General features: G+C 41.5%; 1 protein-coding gene across 2 annotated transcripts in view; it reads right to left on the bottom strand.

Moving 5' to 3' along the window:
- The window catches only part of CCBE1 (collagen and calcium binding EGF domains 1), a 96382-nt gene that overhangs the window by 16873 nt on the left and 57726 nt on the right, over window positions 1–21783 (bottom strand). For both annotated transcript variants that reach the window (XM_083883224.1, XM_083883225.1), the window contains exons 3-5: window positions 7994–8046; window positions 2663–2797; window positions 1770–1907 (exon numbers count right to left, since the gene is read on the bottom strand). In XM_083883224.1, coding sequence (XP_083739350.1) covers window positions 1770–1907; window positions 2663–2797; window positions 7994–8046 — 326 coding nt within the window. The remainder of the gene's footprint in view (window positions 1–1769; window positions 1908–2662; window positions 2798–7993; window positions 8047–21783) is intronic.

The raw sequence follows: 21783 nt of genomic DNA, 5'->3' as shown, positions 1-21783 counted from the left end.
TTGTATCTTGCAGAAAACATGCTTCCTCGTTAGGGATGGAGAAGGGTACACGTGTTTTTGCCTCTCACACTAAATTTTGAAATACAATGTGAGTGTTCCGGCTACGATGAAAAGCAAACGATGTGTTTGTTAGGCAGCCGCTCCGGCACGGACGCGCTGCAGAGCTGGGGCTGGCCGCGGGGGGGAGCGTCGCCACAGCTGGTGCCTCACACAACCCTTTTCCTCGGAATGAGTTGCGGACACGACTCCTCATCTTCACCAGAGCTCTGAACATTTATGTGGAGCATAGCGGGGTGACTGACCGGAATGCATCCTTCTGTACCTCGCACAGCTAATTTGGGAGATACCTGGGGAGATCGTGGGTATTTCATTCCAGATTATCTGCTGGCACTGACATTTTTATGTGCCGTGTACATTCAGTGTAAAAATGGTGATTTTCGAACAGAAGAATCATTTCCATAGCCTTGAATATTTTGAATAATTGGTTATCCTGAATGCTTTGGACATTACTGTACCAAGAAATTTGAACTACCCAGGGGAAAAGTTTTTAAAAAGCCCCTATTTGTAAGGAGATTATCTAGGTTACATATCTTTCCTTTCACACACACACACACACACTCTGATAAGGAAAAAAAAATAAAACTACAAGGAACAACTAAAGTTAATAGAGTGGCTCCTGTTACACATTTTTCAGATGAAAATCAAAATTATAAATTGCTCTGGCCATCCAGTGGGAATTGGATCACTGTGTGGTACCACATTCAGGCATTAATTGATGAACCTGTGGTAAGTCACCATCCATCAAAAGTTGCTGGTTTGTTTTTTTTTTTCCCCAGAGCACTGTTCTCTTCCTCCTTTCTTTTTAAATTTTCGTATCAGTATTTAATCTGCAGCATTCTAAATGCTGTAATTTAATAACTGGGATGAGGTCAAAACCTTTAAAATAATTTGTACACAGCACATGTATACACTTTGAAACAACAGTGAGATGCAAGACCAAGCCCTTACATTTACCCCTTTCCCATCACATTTCATTTTAAAAAAGAAAGCAAAAAAGAAAACTAAACAAAAACAAACAAACAAACAAACATAACAACAACAACAAATATTTGGCCCCAGCCACAGGACATACAAACTAATTGCAGGTCAGCAGCATTTGGTCTTAGTCAATGAAATTTAGAAATTGATTTAAGCAAGGCTTGGAAATTGTGTTGGCCTCCAAGCACACATTTTCTGAGCCTCTAAGGGGCATTAGCCATCCAACCCAGGGCTGTTTGCTAATCTCAAATGTGGGTGTGCAAATACAAATTAAAGTTACTGAAATTATTTAATTAACAGGTGAAATCAGTGAAATTTTTTAAAGCTTATCATCTAGTAAGATTTTTTCTTATGTCTCCTTAGCTCTGGACCACAAAAAATTTATAGTCCAGGCTGGTATTGGAGCAAACTTTTGCTTTTAGCAACTGGATCCAGCAGGAATGATTTAAATGAAGCTGTAATGGTAAATTTCATTATTTAGCTGTTCTGCCTTCCTAGGAGAAGATGCCCTCTATATCCTCCAGTGTACTTGTACATTGGAGGAGAGAGTTTGGCAGGGCTGCTCCACAGGTGCTCTGGTGCCCAGAGAACAGCCCGGCTGCCCCAGGAGCATCAGCTACATCCCAGCTTCAGACCCCCAGCTCCAAGTGTAGCATTGGGAGCAGTTCCTCTTCATGACAGACCAACATTTTAAATATCTATTTGGCCCAGGACATTTAATCTGCACCTGCCTTTATCTCCTTTGGTGCACGTCCTGCCATCCTCCTCCCGGACATAGCCTTCATGGCACTCGCACCTGTAGCTGCCCACGGTGTTGACACAGATCTGAGAGCACAGAGTCCCATTGCTCGTGGCACACTCATCAATATCTGGAGTGAAGCAGAAATTAAAAATGCCTTGTAGCTGGAGGTTTCAGATCTCCAACACAATAAAAGACTTCCTTTAGGGGTAAAAAGAGATTTTGTGGTTAAATGAACAAGTAATTGCAGCACCACAATTGCAACTGCAGCTGGAGCCTTTGGTGTGGAGCTCTGGGCAAGCTGCACTATTATTATTATTATTATTATTATTATTATTATTTTAATTATTATTATTAACACACTTGCCATTTCATCAGTGAATGTTGCTTAACAGTCTCCTTGCATTGAAAAATCTCATAAGCAAAGCTCAATCCTGCAAACCTTGGCTCCCTGGCATGGCAAACCATGCAGGGAAGAGCAGGGCAGGACTAGCCACAGCAGGACTACATGTAAATGATCAGTCCTGAAGTACATACTGGCCATCTGAATCAAACCCCAAGAATTAGTTTTAGTAGTTAGGCCTGGAGATAATGCTCCAATATTCATCAAATATGGCTCGCAAGCTGCAGGAAGAATTAAAGGAAACACTATATCAGCCCAACACTTCAAAGTGTTTGAGTGTGTATGTCTTGTTGTAGGTAATATCTCCTAATAATTCCAGGGGAACCTAGATCTCTCAATTCTCAACACAGTTAACCCCCACATTTCTTCTGTAATAAGACTGAGAATAAGAAAGGTTTCAGATCCAAACTGACTCCTAAAAGACCCAAGGAGGCAGGATGAATCATTAACCAGGGAGGAGCTCATGATGCTCATCTACCCACCCAGACAGTAAGGCTTCTCTCTGTTCCTGTGCCTCTCCCGATCGTAGCGGTATCCAGGATAGCAAGTGCATAAGACTCGCCCAAAATTATCTGTGCACTGCTGTTCACAGGGAGCTTCAGCACAGACATCATAGTCTAAGGGAGAGAAAAGCATGGTTAGGAAAAATACGAAGGTCAGTAGTATATTGGATGATACTTAGATTGCAAACATTTCACCTCTCTGATAATTAATATAAGGTTGAGTTACATTGTTTTTAAGGACTGAAGGAATCTAAATATAAAGCATTCATGAGACACAAGCAAAGGAATATATTAAAATTGTAATTGCTATTCACAACATTACAGTAGTTAGACTATTTCTTAAAGCTGTATTTTAAGCAAGGGTCACTTTTGCAGTTGGCAGATTTTAAGAATTCTTTTCACAGAAATATTAAATTACCGAACACTTTCTTTTAGTTTTCTTCAACAGATTTTTAAGTCTGATAGCAACATTTCCTATGCAGAATACCATGAAAAACCATGAGGTTAATTGCCAAAGCTAGGCAGAAAGTATATCACAAGGAAAAGTTAATTACATCACATGTTAATTTTTCAAAGAGCAGTTCTTCTAGCAAAAAGTACATTGTTGCAAACCCATCATCTCTCTTAATATCTGCAGTGTGCAAATCAGGGTATGTCAGTGAAATCCCAAAAGACTGAAATCCCTGTTTGAAACCCAAAGGAGGGAAAATCTGTTTCTAATTTCACTGTTGTGTAGCAGCAGAACTGAAGCCTCAGGGGTGGATGGGTTTTGACCTGCATCTCTGTCCTGTCAGGGGCTGGATGTGGCTCCTGGCATAGTGCTAGTGGCAGGGCTGGAGGAGAAGGACAGCTCCCAGCTATGGGTGTGAGGGTTTTGCAGCCCCATGGGGAACATCTGCCAGGAGACACCAGGAGCTAAAATGGCATCTGGTCTCAAAACCAGCTCAGGCACAGCCTGCCCAGGGTCAGGTTTTACATCAAATAAGTGGTGGTTTCTGTGACCATTTCAGGAACATCACCCTGCAGAGAGCATCCAGGTGGCTGTGACAATCCAGTGACTGGGTGCTGGGGGCTACAGCAGAAATATCTCATTCATGCTCCAGACCAAACATGTCCAAACAAAATCTAAGTGGTTCAAGCAAGTTCCCAGCAAAGCAGTGTTTCCATATACATAATTAAAACTCATTATTGACTCACCCTAATGACTAGCAGATACCTCTGGGTATGATGGTTGTTCCAAACCATTTAAATGAGCTAAGAGATAGTAAAGCAAATGAAAATACATTTTCTGTAGGAAGTATATAGGTTAAAAGTGGTTAAAAGTGACAGTGCCCCAGAATACAGAAAAGCACAAAATGAGACTTAACAAGATGCTGTATGTCACACCAGAACCCCTTAGAAAAAAAATGTACTATTGTAACAGACATACTACTGTAATAGTGCCAAGTGTTCTGCTTGTCACCTCCTGAATAATGGGCATCCTTTCTTTCCTTCTTGCTTCACAACTTGAAGTCTGCCCACAGTGCTGTGGTGGTGAATGGCAATGCCAGGCCCCCTGCAGTAACCAGGGTCCAACAGTGCAGAGCCATGAAAGGAGAACATAACTCTTGCCTTCAAACTGTTCACTCAGGGTAGTTTGGACTCTTTAGGTGATGCTGGGCTCTAAACTCCTGTTACATTTGGCACTACTAAATAGTTCCATCTATAAAGCATTGCTGGTGTTTTTCCCGGGCATGTTTGCAATTCTCATTTTCCACTGAAACAAAATCAGAGTGAGAACAGGATGGTATGCCCAGCATAGAGGTGAACATGCTGCTCCAGTGTATCTACTGAGGTGTGGGACATGGCCTGTGCCATGTTCAGCTATTCGGAGCAGAGGTAAAACCAGCCCTGGCCTCCTTGTGCTTCCATGAATAGATGTGCCCTAACAAAATCAGAAAAAACAATGCTGGAAGAGGCCATCTCCCATTACAAGCAGGAGTAGCTATGCATAAACCTTTTCTAGTTTTCTTTTTCCCTAAGGTTTTCTACAAGGCACACCTTGTAGACTAGTCCAAAGATGAAATATCATTGCAGATAGAAAGCATTTTACTCATATCTAATCCAAACTCCCCTTACAGCCACTTAGGCCCATTATTTTTGTCCTCTTCTCCTTGGCCATAAAGAACAGTTTACCTTCTCCCTTGCAGCAAAATTTCACATACCTAAAAGCTCTTATCATGTTTCCCCTTAGCCTCCTTTTTTCTAGACTAAACAATGACAGTTCTTTTTATCTATCTGTCACCATATTAAATGTAACCAGTCTTTGAACATGGTGTTTTACATCCACCTCAGCACAGCTCCATCATGTCCCTTGCTTCACACATCATGCCATTTACTTTCATACAAAACTTGGGAAGGGTCCAGGAAGTACAAATATCCCTGCTGGTGGTCCCACACAAGTGACCCAGATCACACAATGGTTCTAGGCAGGTCCCAGGTCCCAGAGCTGTATTCCCAGGGCTTTGGTCCCAGGTAACATGACTTCCCTAGAAACAGTTCTCACAACTGAGATAAAATTAGGCAAAATTGCTGTACCACCTGTGTGTGCACTGCAGAACCGGAGATGAACATTCACTTCTGTGTTCAAACCCCTTGTTTGCCAGCTCAGCCTAAAAAATGTGGTTTGAGGATGAATCAAAACCATACAATAAGGATCAGGCTGTTCCAGACCTTAGGAAAATGCAAAAGCCAAAACAGAATAACAAATGTCTCTATATAAGTTTCAATGAACTCAGAAATGATGATACAGCATGGAAAGTTGTACCAAGGAAATTTTTGAAACAACATTAGTAAGGAAAGAGCAGATCTGACTATAGTTTGCTGCTAATAGAGTATTTTGCTCTGAGTTCTTCCACAGCCAGCTCAGGAAACAAACCAGCAGTAGGAAGGATGGTCTCCAAAATAAACTGCTCCATACTGCATCTGTCCCTTCTTCACTCTATGACGCCATGAGACAGGACCCAAGACTGGACTTGGCTGGAGCTGTGAGTCTCCACAGCAAAGAAAAAGGGGATCTCAGGAGAAAAAGGTGAGGAGCTGTTTTTTAAATCCAGTTTGCTGTACAGGTGGAGCAGGGAGAGATACTATGAAGAGACACATGGAAGTAACTCCACTCAATGTTTCTTGAGGATCATTGTTTCCTGGTCCTGCAGCTGAAAGCCACTGTGTGAAGGTGAGTACAAAACAAATGAAATGCAGAAACTGGAGGCATAAACTCATACTGTGCTACACTGATTTCTGTTCCTTTTCAAGGGCAGATGAGAAATAACAGGACAAAGACCAATAACAGACATGGAAAAAGCCACAAGCCTTTGAGAGTCTGTTTAAGGAACAGCTGTCCCAGAAGGAGATTGGTGTGTTTCCAGGCAGTTATAAAAGGATGGACAAGGGAGGATCTATACCTCTGTCAACCCTCCTCCCTGCAGCCACTGCTAAATCACAGAGAAGACAGGGCTGGAACTACTTCTCACAGTTTCAATGTGCCAGTACTGGATTAAAAGGTGCAGATGTGCTCTAATAAACTCACATCTGTAATGCATTTATGTGGCTGTTTGGAGATATGGATTTCATACAGCTACTCTGTCAAGATTATGCCAAAACAATGTGTGAAGAGCCAAGTGATGTCTTGTAACAGAGTAAGTGAAACAAATACTTCAGTAAATCATGTTTCTTGTCCTTATACCAAGGGCCCGAGATTGTCTTGGATGTTATAGCAACTGTTGTGGCCTCTGAAGTTCCAGGCAAAATACAGATAAAGCTGAAAGGGGGGAATGAAGAAACAAAGGGAGAGAAGCCACAGCCAGCAGAGAATTGAATTAGGGGAAAAAACTCTCAAGTTACTGAAATACAGTTAAAAGACATTATTAGACAAAGCCAGTGGGCACATAATAAAAGCTGCTCTCATAATCACTTTACAATTCAAGAGATGAAAATTAGAAACTAAAGTAATAAATTGCCATAGCTCTCATTTTATTTTTGCTCCTATTAATTCTCCTGCTGTATCCATTATATTTAGTGAATAGCCAGTACATAAAATTCTTAAACCCATAGGAAAGCTGGAGGCTAAACTGTAGAGTCCTGGCTTCTTTCCACTCTGAAAGGATTCAGGACTTCTGCCTCCAATACACACAACTGCCTCCTCCAAGTGTCTGTCACGCTGGAGCTGTCATCTGTATTGCTTGTGACATGCTGAGTCAAAACTCACAGCAAAACCGTGGGATGAGGAACTATGTGTGAGCACCAATGTCACTGAGACCTTACTCCAATTTCAACCAGCTCCTCCAGGCACAGAGTCATCATGAGCTGTTTCCCTCTTTTTTCCCTCCTTTCCCCCACCCCCACTAATCCACCAATTGTTTTAATGTTTCTAGCCAGCAGCAAAGAAGATTCAAATTGAAAACAATAACAGCAACAAACCCACAACAAATCCACCAGGATTAGAGTTTGGGTTACAATCCCTTTTGGCTGGACACTGTAACACAAAATCAGCTGATTCTCAAGTATGTTAATTTGTCACTTTTTTTTTGAAACATCACAGTCACAAACTAGGAAAATTCTCAGACCAAATCAAAGCTTTCCATACATCATCAAATAGAAGAATGTTTTGCCATAGATCAACTTTTAAACTTACATTTTGTTAAAAAATGTTTACTGGCACGTCGTCTCTGGGCATTTGCTCCTGCCTGGCATTTCCTGTGGTCTAACAACTTCAGAGCCAGTTTTATCCAAATCAGATCCATTTTTACTACTGCATGAACTATCTTGATTAAATCTGCATCTTCCTTGGCCCCTGGTGACAAGGAAGCCATGCCCACGGGAAATTAAAGGCAGGACTAACTTACCTATTCACGATCTCCCTGTGCACTGACAAGTCAAGTCAGCTGTACCAGATCTGAGGGATAAAGGGGGAAGCCATCATCCAGGAAAGGTGTTCTTCTGTTTGCAGAATGTTCCCAACCAGCCAGCTAAGGGCAGAACACTTTCCTTTGTCTGCAGTGCAGCAGGTCATGATACAAGATCTGTGCAGCCACATGTACTTAGGGGAGGATCAAGGCTTGGCATGCTAAGCAGAACTTTTGGAAGTTGTTGATATTTTTATTTTCCCAACAATTCCTGGGAAACAGTTCTTCCCCACACTGATACATGAGATATGGCCAAGCCTGTGCTTACGTCAGGTTGCTCTTCCAAACAGACAATGTGGAGAAGAGGGCAGATGGGGAAAGACAAATGTGTGGAGATATGATATGTAAGAACAGTGAAATCACATACCTTCAGGGATGCACTGTCCAAGAACAAATTTATAACCCTTACAGCATTTTTTCCTGAAAAACAATAAAATAAATTAATTAATAAATAAATATATTCTATATATATAGATTGGTGCTGCCTTTATAAACATCCATAAGTGGATTGTGGATGTGATGAACCACACAAGATGAGGATCCTGAGCAGTGGGAGTTCAGCATTGCAGAACACAACAGAGAAATGCACCTGGCCCGGAGGGATTTCACATGGCAGCATGTCCAGCCATATCAGGAGCCTGAGTACCCCAACACTGACCCACCCAACATCCCAAACAATTTCCAAAAAGCCTGCTCTCTTGTGTTGTCTGGATGTGGTCTGGACACCTCAGTGCTGTCCAAATACACAACTCAGGTCATCTTTTTCATGGTACAGTGAAGGGTGTTTTCAAATGTCTGTCGTTAAAATGTAAACTGGCAGGAAGAGGTAAGTCTCAATGAAGAGTACACAGAGGTAATTTCTCATCTTTTAATAAACCTGGAAGAAGTAAATTAAATACATTGGCTATTTCAAGTGGAGCAAGGGAGAGTATCTTATATAGTCTGAGGGACAAAACTGAGTGTAGACTCAATAGGATCAGACACTTTTTATGTGCTTATGATATGAACAAGGTCTGAATACTGAAAAATTACTGTTTCTGACACACTGGCCTGTAATGATATTTAGGCATCCAGGTAAACCTGCTGATTTTCTCTCTAGGCAGCAAAGTCACCAAGGCTCCCAGCAGCACTCAGGAGCCTTTACAAATGACTCTGTCCCTTATCATCCTGAGAGTCTCTCAGTGCAAGGACCTGGTGACTTTCAAAGGGTCCCATGTCAGTGACTACCAGGACTGCTGAAATAGAAAAAAACCCCAAACTGCTGTTCAGTGCATTATTACATCAAGTATACATGAATCTGAGGAAAAAAAAAAAAACCTCAATATTTTAGAAATTCACAGTTATTTCATGCTTTGTGAACATGCTGAAATATCTCCCAAACTGGGAAACCATCCATTCTGTCTTTTCCTTTGATTCAATAACTAATGCAGAAGAGTGCTAAAGCCACATCAGTCAATGACATGGCACTCCCCTGGACAATATGCAGCCATCACAAATCATCATTATGTTGAATCTAAATCAACTATCAGTTGCAACTTACAACTTAAAACAAACAATGCATTTCTACAAACAATGTAAAAACAAACTTTGGCTCCATATTTTACCCTTTTCAAAGATTAGCTGGAATATAAATTATGCTTAATGAGTGTTGAACATCTGAAGAGGAAGCCTTGCTTTGTTATGCAAACAGTGGTGCCTCATTAGACTTCTCTCCAAACACTGCTGTGAAGTTTTATCTGCAAGACAAACAAATGCAGGAGGAATGAGTTCAAAGGTGCACTGGGGAGGCTGTTCATATGCTGCAGGCCCTGCTGATGGCTTTCCAAGTGCACATTGATCTCCTCCTGTCAGCAGAAGAAGAGGGGCTTGCATGTAGCTGCTCCTCAGAGGAGGATACAGCCCAGCTTAAGAGGGCTGGGAGATGAGCAAGGAGAGGAGGACATCCCTGCCATGAGATGCTGACCTGTGAGGTTGTGCCAGCCAGAGCTAACCAGCCACAGGGATCAGCAACTTCCATAATTTGTACTCTTTTCCATGGAATTCCTGCCTTATTTTCAGGTTTAGGACTAATAAGATGTATGTCAGCAGATGATGTGATAAGCTGCTCCTGGGTAAGGGGTCACTGGGAACCTTGCAGGAGCTGCCTCTCTCCTCTCAGCTTGTCTGGTGATGGCTTTTGGATGGACTCATTGGGTTTCTTGTGGCTAAAGTGAGGTTTTATCTGCCTGACTGGATTCTCCTGAAAGCCAAACTACATGCCCTGATCAAATCCTTCTCCCACAGCCATACATTGAGAAGCTACCACATGCCAAGTTACAGCCATTAAACTCTGCCCTGGCACCCTGATATTGCCCCAAAGCAAGCCCAGCCTTGTGCTTTAGCTTTCACAGCCAGAAAAAAAAGTCATCTTCCTCTGGCTGATATCCAAGTGTTTGCTGCAATCCTTCTTTTCAGCTACTTCTTGTAACAATGGGTTGCACAGTGGGATGAGATGGTTTTGAGAAATGATTTCCTTGTTTTCAGTCTCCCTCTCAAATTTTTGTTTGAATTTTCCTAAGCCTTACTGGTAAGGAGATTTTGAAATATTTTCTCTAAATACATGAAGATTTTTCTGCATTAATGAATTTCTGCAATTTCTGCAAAATTTTAAATCATACTTAATGTAAGTGTTTAGAATAGGGATGCCCTTCAGACCACATTCCAGAAACCAATTCCCCATGGTAATCGCTTCCCAGTTGAAAGTTAGAGATCTCTGCATTAGTGCAGCCTGTACTCAACAGCACTCTTATCAGCATGATTTCGCCAGGAAAACTGCTACTTTAGGGTTAATGTAAAGGAAATACAGTACAATACCCGTTTCTCTGAACATTTCATTGCAACCCTGGGATTCCTGCATGCTTTAGCTTTCTACATTCTTAAACTGAAATCTGTCAAAATGATGGACACATGAACATTAGCAAAGGCATTTTAATAGCAACACTCATTTTCGGATGTCCAGGTCCAGGCTGACATGTCTAATCAATGTTGCACAGCAGCAATCTTGTTGCACAAAATGAGAGGTAAGAAAGAGTTCCTACTGATAATTTTAGCTACTGGATAACTTTCAGCAAGGTGGTTGCTATGCAGCTGTACATGTGGTCATGCATGAAATATAAACACACGGCTGTGTGAGAAGCTCCAACACTAAAACCTGGATCTCTGGGGAAATTAGGTTGATTCATTAACCTGAAATCTGGTTTACAAAGGATGAAGGTTCTGAAAGAATTTTATCTGTTACAGCTTTTAATGGGATACTTCACCAATTAAAAACACAGTAACTTTTGATTCTCATGCAATATTTACTCAGGAATAAGAAAAAGCCCAAACTAGCAGGGAGTTTGGGGCACCACGATTTTGATTAATGCAACATCCAGATTTCATGGTTGTAAGAAAGTCCATAATGATAGGGACACCCCCAAAGTCAAGTCACCCCTTATTTTTTTTCTGGTGAGTAGCTGCTGGAAAAGCAGGGAGATATTGTGTTCCTTCCTTCTGCTCTGGAGATTGAGATGCTTCTGGATCGCAAAATGCCAGAAGATGGGATTTAGGGTCAAACTTTTGATACCAATAAATATATTTATGACTTGGCAAGTGTTAGATCTGTCTCTTTTTTTTCAGGATTTGTGCCCCATTATCTTGCGAACTGAGAAAGAAGCTGAGCTTTCCAGGAGCTCCCCTTAAGGCCCCCCAGAGTGCCCAACACAAAGGGGGGGACCACCACCATACGCCTGCCCCATCCTGCAAAGCAGTAGCTGCTTGATAGCATCACCTCAGACAGGCTGGACGAGAGGCAAGATGGGAGGAATGCGGCTTAATTAAGCCACTGCTTTATTAAGTTAGCTTATCTGGCAGCTATCAGCAGTAACTCATCCAGCAAGGACCATGTTTTTTTCCCATAATTGCTTCCACCTGGCGCAGAGCTGCTATCACCCCAGCCCACCTCTCGTTCTGCACAGGACACCGCAGTGACGCCGGAGATACCAACCACCGCATGCTGAACCCAGAAAATAAATATTCTTTGTGAGAAGGGAGGGAGTCACTCACGGTCCTACAGCTGCTGAAAATCTTCAGAAATGCAAACAATAACAGGACAAACATTTAAAATTATAATTAACCTGCATCTGTCTGCAGTAACATGGCAGTGAGTTGGGTTATAACAACAGCTGCTCAGTGCTTTTATTGAGGTTTTGGAGAGGCAGCTCTAAAACTCTGCCATGAGTCATGCTGAAAAAGATACACGATGATTGTTTAGTGATTGAAAAAAGGGAGTGTGAAGGGGAAATGCAAAGGGAAGAAGAAAAAGACAAGTTTTATACCAGTTTCAGACTAAACATAGTATGTTAAGGAGCCTCTTGCTAAAGACGCCAAAAGTAGAAAGAGAAGTCTGCTCTAAGAAATATTTGCCTCCTAGGAGCAAAGCAGACACAGAAATCTCTATGCTAAGTCCAAAAGTGAGTTCTTAGGATAAAATATTGCCCTTACTTTATCCCTAAAATGCTGACAGGCAACCAGTCTCCAGGCTGACTCCTCCCAGACAGAGGTAGCTCAAGAAGAGGAACTTTGCCTCCCATTCCCTGGGGCTACGAGAGCACACATGGGCAGTTTCTAGAGCTCAGCTGAAGCCTGAAGTCATGCCACTGGAAGATGCAGCAACTCTGTAGGTGGTCAGGCAGGACAAATCCCTCCTCTCCAAAACACTCTTTCTGACCTATGAATGTGAGATCAGCTGCAATTTAGGGGGCAAAAGAGATGCTTAAGATTTTATACAGATTTAAATAGATCAGCACTATTCTTTGAAGTTGGTGCTGGTAGAAAGCAACAATAATACACTCAAGAGATGTCTTTAATAAAAAACCAATTTCCTATTGGGAAAGGAGAGAACTTTTTTTTTAATACCAGATTTCTTCAGCCTAAATTATAACTTGAACTCAGAAGAACTTGTGCTGTGTTCTGAAGACCTGAGTTAGCAGAGGCCATGGCATGGTGTTTTTAATTACACAAAGGATCTTTGTTAGATCCCTCTCCTTATTGTTCCTGCCTGGTGTTTCTTTTTCAATCACCCTGGCTTTGAGAAACACATGACATAGCAAAAATGCAAATATGAAATACAGAAATGAATGTACAAAAATAATTAGACATCTATTAATGCAAGCCAGCAAAGTATACTAAAACACAGGCCTAACAAAACCAACAAGCAAAGTCACTTTTCTTCTATATGAAATCCAAATGAGCAACAGGTTTGTCTGCCAAAGCATGCACAGACAAAGCCCATCTGCAGCACAAGTGCAGCAGCTCAGTAGCTGTGCACAGTTTAGTTGTAATTCGCATAGAGAAAAGATTTATGTCAACATTGTGTAAAACTGAAGCAATACACTTTATTTTTGTTTGCCTTTCTGTGGGACACATACCGAAATCTTGAGTAAGAGGGGATGGCCTCCCTGCAGACACTTGCTCAGCATACACTTTGCCATGATTTCCAGACTTAGTCCTTTTTCAGTTTTGTAAAGAGATAATTTATATTCACACTGGGTGTAATGCAAGGCCCAAGGCCAGCCCAAGCCCTTCCTGTCATCATCCCAGCTGAGGGGAAATAACCCAAATACAGTGAAATCTTCCAATGCTACAGCACCTATGACTGCTGTGTGTACCTGCATGCTTCTTTATTTCTCTTAACTGACTGATCAGAGCAGGGTTTGCCTGAACAAACCTGGGGAACTCAGATCTCAGAGCAAATCATTGCAACTTACTAGCTGATTTCTGTAGAAGTAAAATTTTCAGTGGTAAAAGCATTGCCTGAATCTAAGTCTTGTTTTTTGTTAGCTATTAAAGTCAAATAGGTTTTCCCACATATAATGGTTTTCCTTCTCTTAGGGAAAAAAAAAATAAAAGCGCCCTGCTGTCTGCTCTTTTGCTCAACTTTGGCTATTAAGACAGATACCAGAAATGAAATCACATTCCAGTCATTGCTAATGGGAAGGTTTTGATAAGATTCACAGTTTCTGGACTCCTCTTGTGTGAACGCAAGCCAGGGATCAGATCCTCCCCTGGCAAAAGCCACATACTTCTCTTGACTCTAAGGAAGTGTGCCAGTGCTTACCCTGGGAGACCCTGACTGATGCTCTTGAAAACTTTCAGACACGCTTCTTGGCTGCTCTTCGCTATTAACTGACCCCTCCCCTCCTCAAAGTGCTGTTCCTTGTCATCTTTTTATGGCCAAAGGGATTTTTACGATGGCAGAGCATAAACTGTAGTTTCTTCTTCTCAGAAGAGACCTTCCAAACCAATATGATGGTTTACAGCCTCTGCAGAGCACAATATTTGTGAATGCTTGAAGATCATTCCTCTATAAAGGAGAATAAGAATACTTTGAGGTGTGGAAGAAGCCCTCTACCCTACATGGGTATCAGTGGGGCTTGGAGGTGCTGACCTGCATGAAGCTGAAAGATGCACAAAAAAACCCTTCACAGGTCTGGCAAATTTAGCCACCTAAAAAAAAGTCTTTTCTTTTCATACGGTGCCCTGGGACCCTGTTCTCCATGGGCACAGTGCAGTGCCTCTCCCAGTGGGGTTTGTGGTTTTGCTTATGTAAATGAGATGTGGTGAGGTATTCAGTAGCGGTTTCAAACAACATCAAGGCAGACAGACGATTCCCCCAATACATCCTCCTGCATCAACAGATCAGCACTCCCAGGAGATCGTAATTTTGGGACTTTTTAAGGGCTTCAGGATCCAGAGAAAGAGATTGGTGTGAAAATTCTGCAGGAAGCCACACCAGAAAAAGTTTCTCATGAGCTTCTTCTCACTGCAGAAAGAAGTGGCAACTAAACCTCAGCTTTCTATCTCTCTTTTGGGGAGAAAAAAGGGACCTTTGGAAATGTTTTCTGTGATCCTCCCGTTCAATGTGTGGTGAAACAAAAAGATGCTGATGGGATTTCCACATGAGCCACACAGACCATGGTTCCATGCTTTTGGGGAAGCCATGGCACTGTGCACCAGGGCCAGAACCAGTGTTTTCCCTTGTTGGTTCCTGGCCCACCCTTGGGGCTGCAAACACATTGACCAAACATAGGCTAATCAGCATGTTTTACTGCATGCAGACTAGCTGGCAGCACTGGTAACCATCAGGGTCTGTGTCTCACTTAGCATACCAGTGTCCAAAAATCACCAAATAAAGGTCTGCCTCTGAATGTCCCCTAAGTAAAGAAGGAAACTCTCAGCAGGAAAACATTATGCAACTTCAAAAAGATAATGACCTTGACTGCCACTGGAAAAACCATTTGTTGGATATTTTACATGCATGTAAACATCATCATCAAAATCACATATGAGATTCCTTCAATCCTAGACTGTCCTTTCTTCCACTCTTTCTTGGATTTTTATTTCTACATTTTGGTTTTTTTTTTCTTAACACAAGGGAATGTTCATGTGGTTTATCACTAGACAGCATGTCAAAAATAGCAGAATGATTAAATAAAAGGCTTTTGACTGTTTTCATCTGCTTAGACTCAGCCCTACATACATGCTGTCAGCTTTGTCTTCTCTCTTTTCTAACAATTTTTTTATTTTCTGGCATTACACCAACAAAATGATTTTGTTTAGTTTTGCAGGTGAAATTGGTATGGATTCTGCAGAATCAAGTCAATGAAATCTGAGGGGAAGGAAAAAAGGAATTTTATACAATGATAGCACTGTTTGCATTTAATAAATGGTCTAATGAACTGGCAAAGTATAATGCTTCCTCATAAATATATAGTCATTTCTATGAACAAGTAGCCTTCTAAATAACAATTTAAATGATCCAAGATTAAGCCTGAGTTTTAAAATAATTCACTGCTTTGAGATCTAAAGTATGAGAATTGAGCAAAAGTCTTTTTTTCCACCATCTCTGACTTCCAATTAGAGGACTGCAAGCCAAATTTCCTTCCAAGTCTGTAAGTAGTATGTTTTGCTGACGGCACACATTCAATTATTTATCTAACCCAAGGTGAGCCAGAGTACAGGACTAATCACAGCACATCTGTCCTGTCTCGGATTTTTTAAACTTCCATGACTCTTCATTTCATAGCTCCAATTTCCTACCAAGCATCCATATGAGATAGAGTAATAAATTCCGTTTCAAGAAGGAAGGCAGAGCCAGAGCAATGCTGCGAGGAGCTGCACTCATGGGCTGGCTGCTGTGCTGGTGCTCGGCCGCTGGAGTCAAACAGCAATAAATTGCTGGCAAGCTCTCTGACTTACTGAATCCAGTCCAATGCAGCCCTGTTTATATAGCATCTTTCATCAACAAGATCACAAAAATGCTGCATAAGCAATGTCTAATAAACTCTTTCAATAAACAGCAAAAGGAAAGTGCCTTTTACGCACGCATGCACAGAAGAACACATCATACAAACTATGCCAGGAAGTCAGATCTCTGAAGCTGGATCTCCAAACAGGACATAAATCCCAATTAACCTTCAGAGACAAGCTAGTCACTCAGTCTACGTTTACTTACTTATGTGCTGATATTAAAGGCCCTGATCCTGGTTCTGCTCCAATCCCTGGCAGCTTTGCCAGGAACATGTGTCAGATTGGGAGCAGGCTTGGACCAAGCCTCAGGGTGGTGGGTGAGGACATGCTCAGCTCTGAGGATGTGCTACAATTGGACTTGGAAGAATAGTTCCAGATAATCACTCTGACATAAACTTGATCAAGTCTTGCTGACATTTGTCTTTGAAACAGATCTAGGATGTAACATGTATTACTGCTCCTGTACTCCCTTGCTGGACACAACATCCATCTATACCTTAAACCATCCATCTACACTCTAGACACAGACCCAGATATTTAATCCAGACATTTAATAGATCTTTTAATTTCTTCTTTGAATGGTTTTTGAAAGTCCACTCCAGGAAAAAGGAGAGTAAATAAGTCCAGCCAGGCTAACACTTCCAACTTAAATAGTCTAGAAGTGGGGAGAGCTAAACACAAAGCCTTCAGCTTATAAGGAAGTCAAATAGTATGGAAAAACACTTGAAGAGATACATCTTTGAACACCTTACTCTCCACACTGGCTCTTCATGGTGTCCAGACAACATTGTGGCTTCCAGCACTTGGCTGGAAACTGACAGCATGAGGATGATGTCTGCATTTGGATACTCTGCCTCTCTGTGGAAAGCTCATAGTCAAAGGACAAGAGGCACGCAGGGCACGGAGGTTTATGTAGATTGTTCCTGATTACTGGGACAATGTGAAAATTTCAATGGTCACTCTCCACACCATCTGTAGGTAAGGGGTATGTGATGGCTCTTTACTTTAGAGCACACTTTGTGCAAAAGGCACAGCAATCTAATTTTATACATTGTGCATTGTGTAAGGGTGCTTAGCAACTCCTTATGCCTAAGGATTTTTATCCTTCCAGAACTGCCTTAGAGCCACAAGGGCATGATCCTGCTTTAGCACAGCCGAGGGGATTTTCCAAGGCAAGATTTCAGCCAACCAACAGAAACAAAACCCCCATGATTTCAGCAAAATAGATTCACAGCATAATTTGAATGGCAAGGGACCTTTGGAAAGCTTGTGATGCAAGTGCACCTGACAGCAGAGAACTGCTCAGAGACTTGCCCAGAGGAGTGTTGAATGTCTTCATGGATGGAGATTGCCTCACTTCTCTGGGACCCTCTTCTGGGTGCTTAACCAGTTCACTGCCCATTTTCCCCTTTATGCCTGCTTAAAATGTCCCTGTTGCAACCCATGGCTCTTGTCTCATGTTGTTTTAGAGGTTTAGAGGTGTTTTAGCACCTCTGAAGAAAGTCTGCCGTCATCTCCTCCATACTCCCAGCATGTCTTCCCTGTAACTCCCCATTAGTTAGTGGGAGACACCAATTGCTAAATTGTAATGCAATGGCAGTTTTGGTCCCCTATCACTATTTTCTCTTCCCACTTCATTTCCACAATAGAGGTTTAAAAGAAGAAAAACTGACAAAAAAAAGGTAGTAAAATTTAAATGACATACAAACAGTATTATTTTTTCATTAAAATATTGTCAAACAGAAGAGTTGGCCAGATATCATCACTATCTAAGCAACAAGAACTTAAAGTTGTTTTTTTAATATAATTTCAACATCAATAGCAGCAATGGAATTAAGTTCTTAGTGTAAGCTCTTGGAAATATCTATAAAGACACTAAAAAGATAATGTTTCAAGATGTTTCACTGATCCAGATGTTTCTCTCTTTTTCTCCTCTGTTTTATTGTTCCCAGAGAAGATCTTATAAATGCTGAAACTGCTTATTAAGTATACAGACTTAATGAATTGGACAAGGGAAGAAATAATTCTTAATATAACATGTTCACAAGTCAGACCCATGTTTATTGTCAATGGAGATGATAGCAAAATACTCTCTTTGCACAGAGTAGTCTCTGTTAGGACAGAATATGTCTCCAGCATACTGAAAAGATTAATTTCTAAGACAACACAGTATGAAAGTTTGTTGAATTATGTAGTGATGCTGTACCATGGCCCCAGTGCCAAAGTTTATTTTCAGAGCCACACATCTGCAGGTTATTTGTTGCAGGATGGGGTAGATGGAGTGAATCCTTAAACAATTTTCTAAGTAGGGAAGAATTACTGGAAGGAACAGTTATTTATATGGCGTCACTGGAAGGCCTGGTTATCTGGGATGTGGCAGTGGTGTCGGAGCTGCCTGGATAGCTGAGACTATTCCACTTTTGCTGTACTCAGCAGACAGTAGGAAGTTCATAAAGCAGCTTTTTGATGTGGCACTCAGCTTCTCTATTCAAAGTGGCAGGAGCAGGAGTGCCATCCAGCCGTGGACTGCAGTGCTTTTGGCACAGAGTGCAGTGCCCTCTCAAAGGCAATGCATCCTGCTCTTTAATTTATAAGCAAATGAGTGGCATTATGACAGTTCTAAGCATAAAAAGCAAAGCTATTTTCAGAAACTTCCCTGCATTTCCTTAGCATGCTGTGTCCTACACAGGGCTCAGCTTTCAATCCAGCCTAAGCTAGCCAATTGCCTGTTAGCTATGTACTAATTGCAGGAGCAACCACACCGTGCCCTAACTGACCAAACCACAGCCCCACTCTCAGATTTTATTGTCTAATTTAATGGGACTGGCATTGGCTGCTGCTCTTCTTCCTCATCCTGTTGCTGGAATATGGTTTTAGCTCTAAATAACCTACTGAGGCTGTACACAAGACTTCCAAGAGATGCTGAAATGCTATTGAGAGAACTCACCCCCATTTCACTCTGTATTCTTGATATTTGCAACCATGTTCCACTTGAAAGACTCTCCTCCCTTTAGTCCCCTCTAACCCACTGCCTCAAAAATAGGAGTGAGGTCTGCTACCAGGCATGACAATCTGTGCAGCCTGAGGCAGGAGCACTTTGATCTGGACAGCTATGAAACACTGAGAGCAAAGAAGTAGAAATGAGCCAAAGGAAAGTGGACCTTTTGTGGGCCAAATCCTTGCTGCTGGGACAGAGATTTTTGCAGAAGGCAAAAACTTTTGCGATGCACAAGGGAGCTGGGAGGAATGGTCACGAACCCAAACCTGGACTGTCTCACCCACAGATGGGCAGTGAAGATATGGTCCTGAGCTGGTGAGGGTGACTTGTGATGGAATCATGGAGAGCCTCAAGGATGATGAATTCAGAGAGGAAGCCAGACGGCTTGCAGCATTATGCAATTGCCCTTGTAGTAACTACACCTCCCATTAAAATGGGGTTGTGTTTTCAAATACTGGTGCCTGTAGGCATACACCAAATTTGTACTACACACTTTCCTAAAACCAATACACACTGGGGATGACTCTGCTGGAGCTGGTGCAGCAGTTCTACTTCCAGGCAGCAATTCAGAGCTGCAAGTGCTGGAGTGACTGGCATTTGAAGCATCAAAATGGGTTCAACATTTGGGCTCAGAAGTGAAAAAACCTGACACCAGCATGAGAACAGAGTGAGGGTTATTGACCAATTTGCCCAGGAAGTTTGAGTAGGCCCCTCAGTTTGCCTCATTTCATCAGGTTTCCGCTCCTTGCAGATCACCCTGGACAACTGCCCTGTGCACCAGCTCAGTTGTGACATTCAGTGGTTTTGTATGTGACTGCAAGGTCTTTTCAACTCACTTGCAAACGTTTGTTTTCTTCTAGTGATGGGACTTTTCTTTGTCTGCCTTATTTCCGTGACCCTTCTGGGGCAAACATCCTGCTGGGTGTCAGTTTTAAGACATGCTTGCTGCTGGTCACATGTTCTTGTTTGCCTGTGGGAACCCATCTCTCCCCATTACTCTGCCATGGGCTTTTGATATTTTCTCACACAGTGTCACTTTTTTGTTGGCTAATTTAGTGGTCTGGGTCAAGCTGCTGCTTCTTGACAATGCTCAGTGCCACATTTCTGGTTCTTCCTTTACTATTAGTACATTTAAGGTATTACAGCATAAATATCTTGCTACTGTAATATCTATTCATACCTAGGAAATATGTGGAAGGATAGTCCTTGTGGGAAGGACCTGAACCTACCTGCACAGCCCTCACTGGAATGGCACCATAAATCTGAAAATTTGGTGTTGTTAACACAAAAATTACCCAACTGCTACAATCTGTGCCTTCATCTCTGCTAATGCTTTATTCTCTATACAGTATTTAAACTTCTTTTCCATGTCACAACAGTCATGGCTGAGAGGAGGCCCAGGACAAACCACAAGCATGGCCATAGGCAAGAGTCATCACCTTCATCTAAAGCAAGCCACAAGGGAAAGTTTGGGTGATTTCTTCCTATTAACTTATCCTCTTCTAATATATTTCATGCTGTGTCATTACTAAACTTCCAGAAATTTTCAAGCTGAGGTTGCATTTAAATAAGTGACTGCTAAGGACATGTAGGAGATAAGAGAGCAGTGTATTTTTTTCTGACTGGCTTGTCATGACTGTGGGTGACAGTCACTTTCGCTCTCCACAAGTGAAGTCAATTCTTCCTGGAAAGTGCAAGTTGTGTCCAAAAAGTGGTCTTGCAGGTAAACACAATGTACACCTAAGGCATCTGAATGTGCTAGCCTATAGAGACAATGCTAAATTTAGACCCGAGGCTAAATCAGTATCAGTAAAAACAAGAATATAATTGCTAGATTCATACCTCAGAACATCTATTTGGTGTTTCTGTTCCTTTTGGAATGTGCACTTTATGTCACTTTGTACTGCTTCTACATTATCACCCATTTATCTACATATAATACTTGTGCATTGTCTTTGAGTGCACTGTTCACACAAGAATACTTTTGTAGAGGTAGTATTTTAAGCAGAATAAAACAAACTAGTTATTTTCTTTCCTACTCTATTCATGAGTTGTTTTTTATTTCTGAAACACTCCAAAGAAGAAAACCCAACATTTTTACAGGCTGAGATATCAATCTGATTCTGTAAAGCTCCTTGAAAGCACTATAATATAACTAGTGCACTATAATATAGTTGGAATAAAGGTTTGGCATGTGGTATAAAGCAGACTCCCCCAAACCCATGAGTGCAAGTAGCAAAGTGAAATCAATATTGTGTGCATTCCTTGAGAAATTTCATCTCAGTATGGATTTTTTTCTCACTTTTTCTACTAATGAAGTGCTTGTTCATCAATGTTACAACCCGATGGGCACAGTATGTATTACAGTCTCACCATCTGCATCATTTACATTCCCAAATGTGGAATCTCAGCCAGATGTCTAACTTATCTCCAAGGCACAGACTTCAGACATATGGTTTTATTTAAATGAATCACAATACTAACAGAAATACAGTATCTATTATCTGTTACAATTGCAGATAATAACTCAGAATAAATTTAACTTGAGCTTTTTATTGTTGCCCACATAGACACTTCCGTGGATGAATCTCCTAAAGTGCAATAATAAAAATCAAATGAAAGTTAAGGCAGAATGTTTGGCAGAATATTTCATTATAGATGAAGTTTCAGATTCTACTGCAAGCACAAGAAAAATGTGCAACCTTTAGTAACATAGGGGTCCTGAAGCAATGCATGACACTGAGAAACGATTCAATGCCAGGACATTAGGTAACTCCAAGGAGGCCTGTTAATTTCTTTAGTTCTGTTAATTCCTTTAAGGATCCAGCAAA

This window comes from Zosterops lateralis (assembly GCF_965231275.1).
Source record: "Zosterops lateralis genome assembly, chromosome: Z".
Classification (NCBI taxonomy): domain Eukaryota; kingdom Metazoa; phylum Chordata; class Aves; order Passeriformes; family Zosteropidae; genus Zosterops; species Zosterops lateralis.
This window is presented reverse-complemented; position numbering and strand designations above follow the sequence as displayed.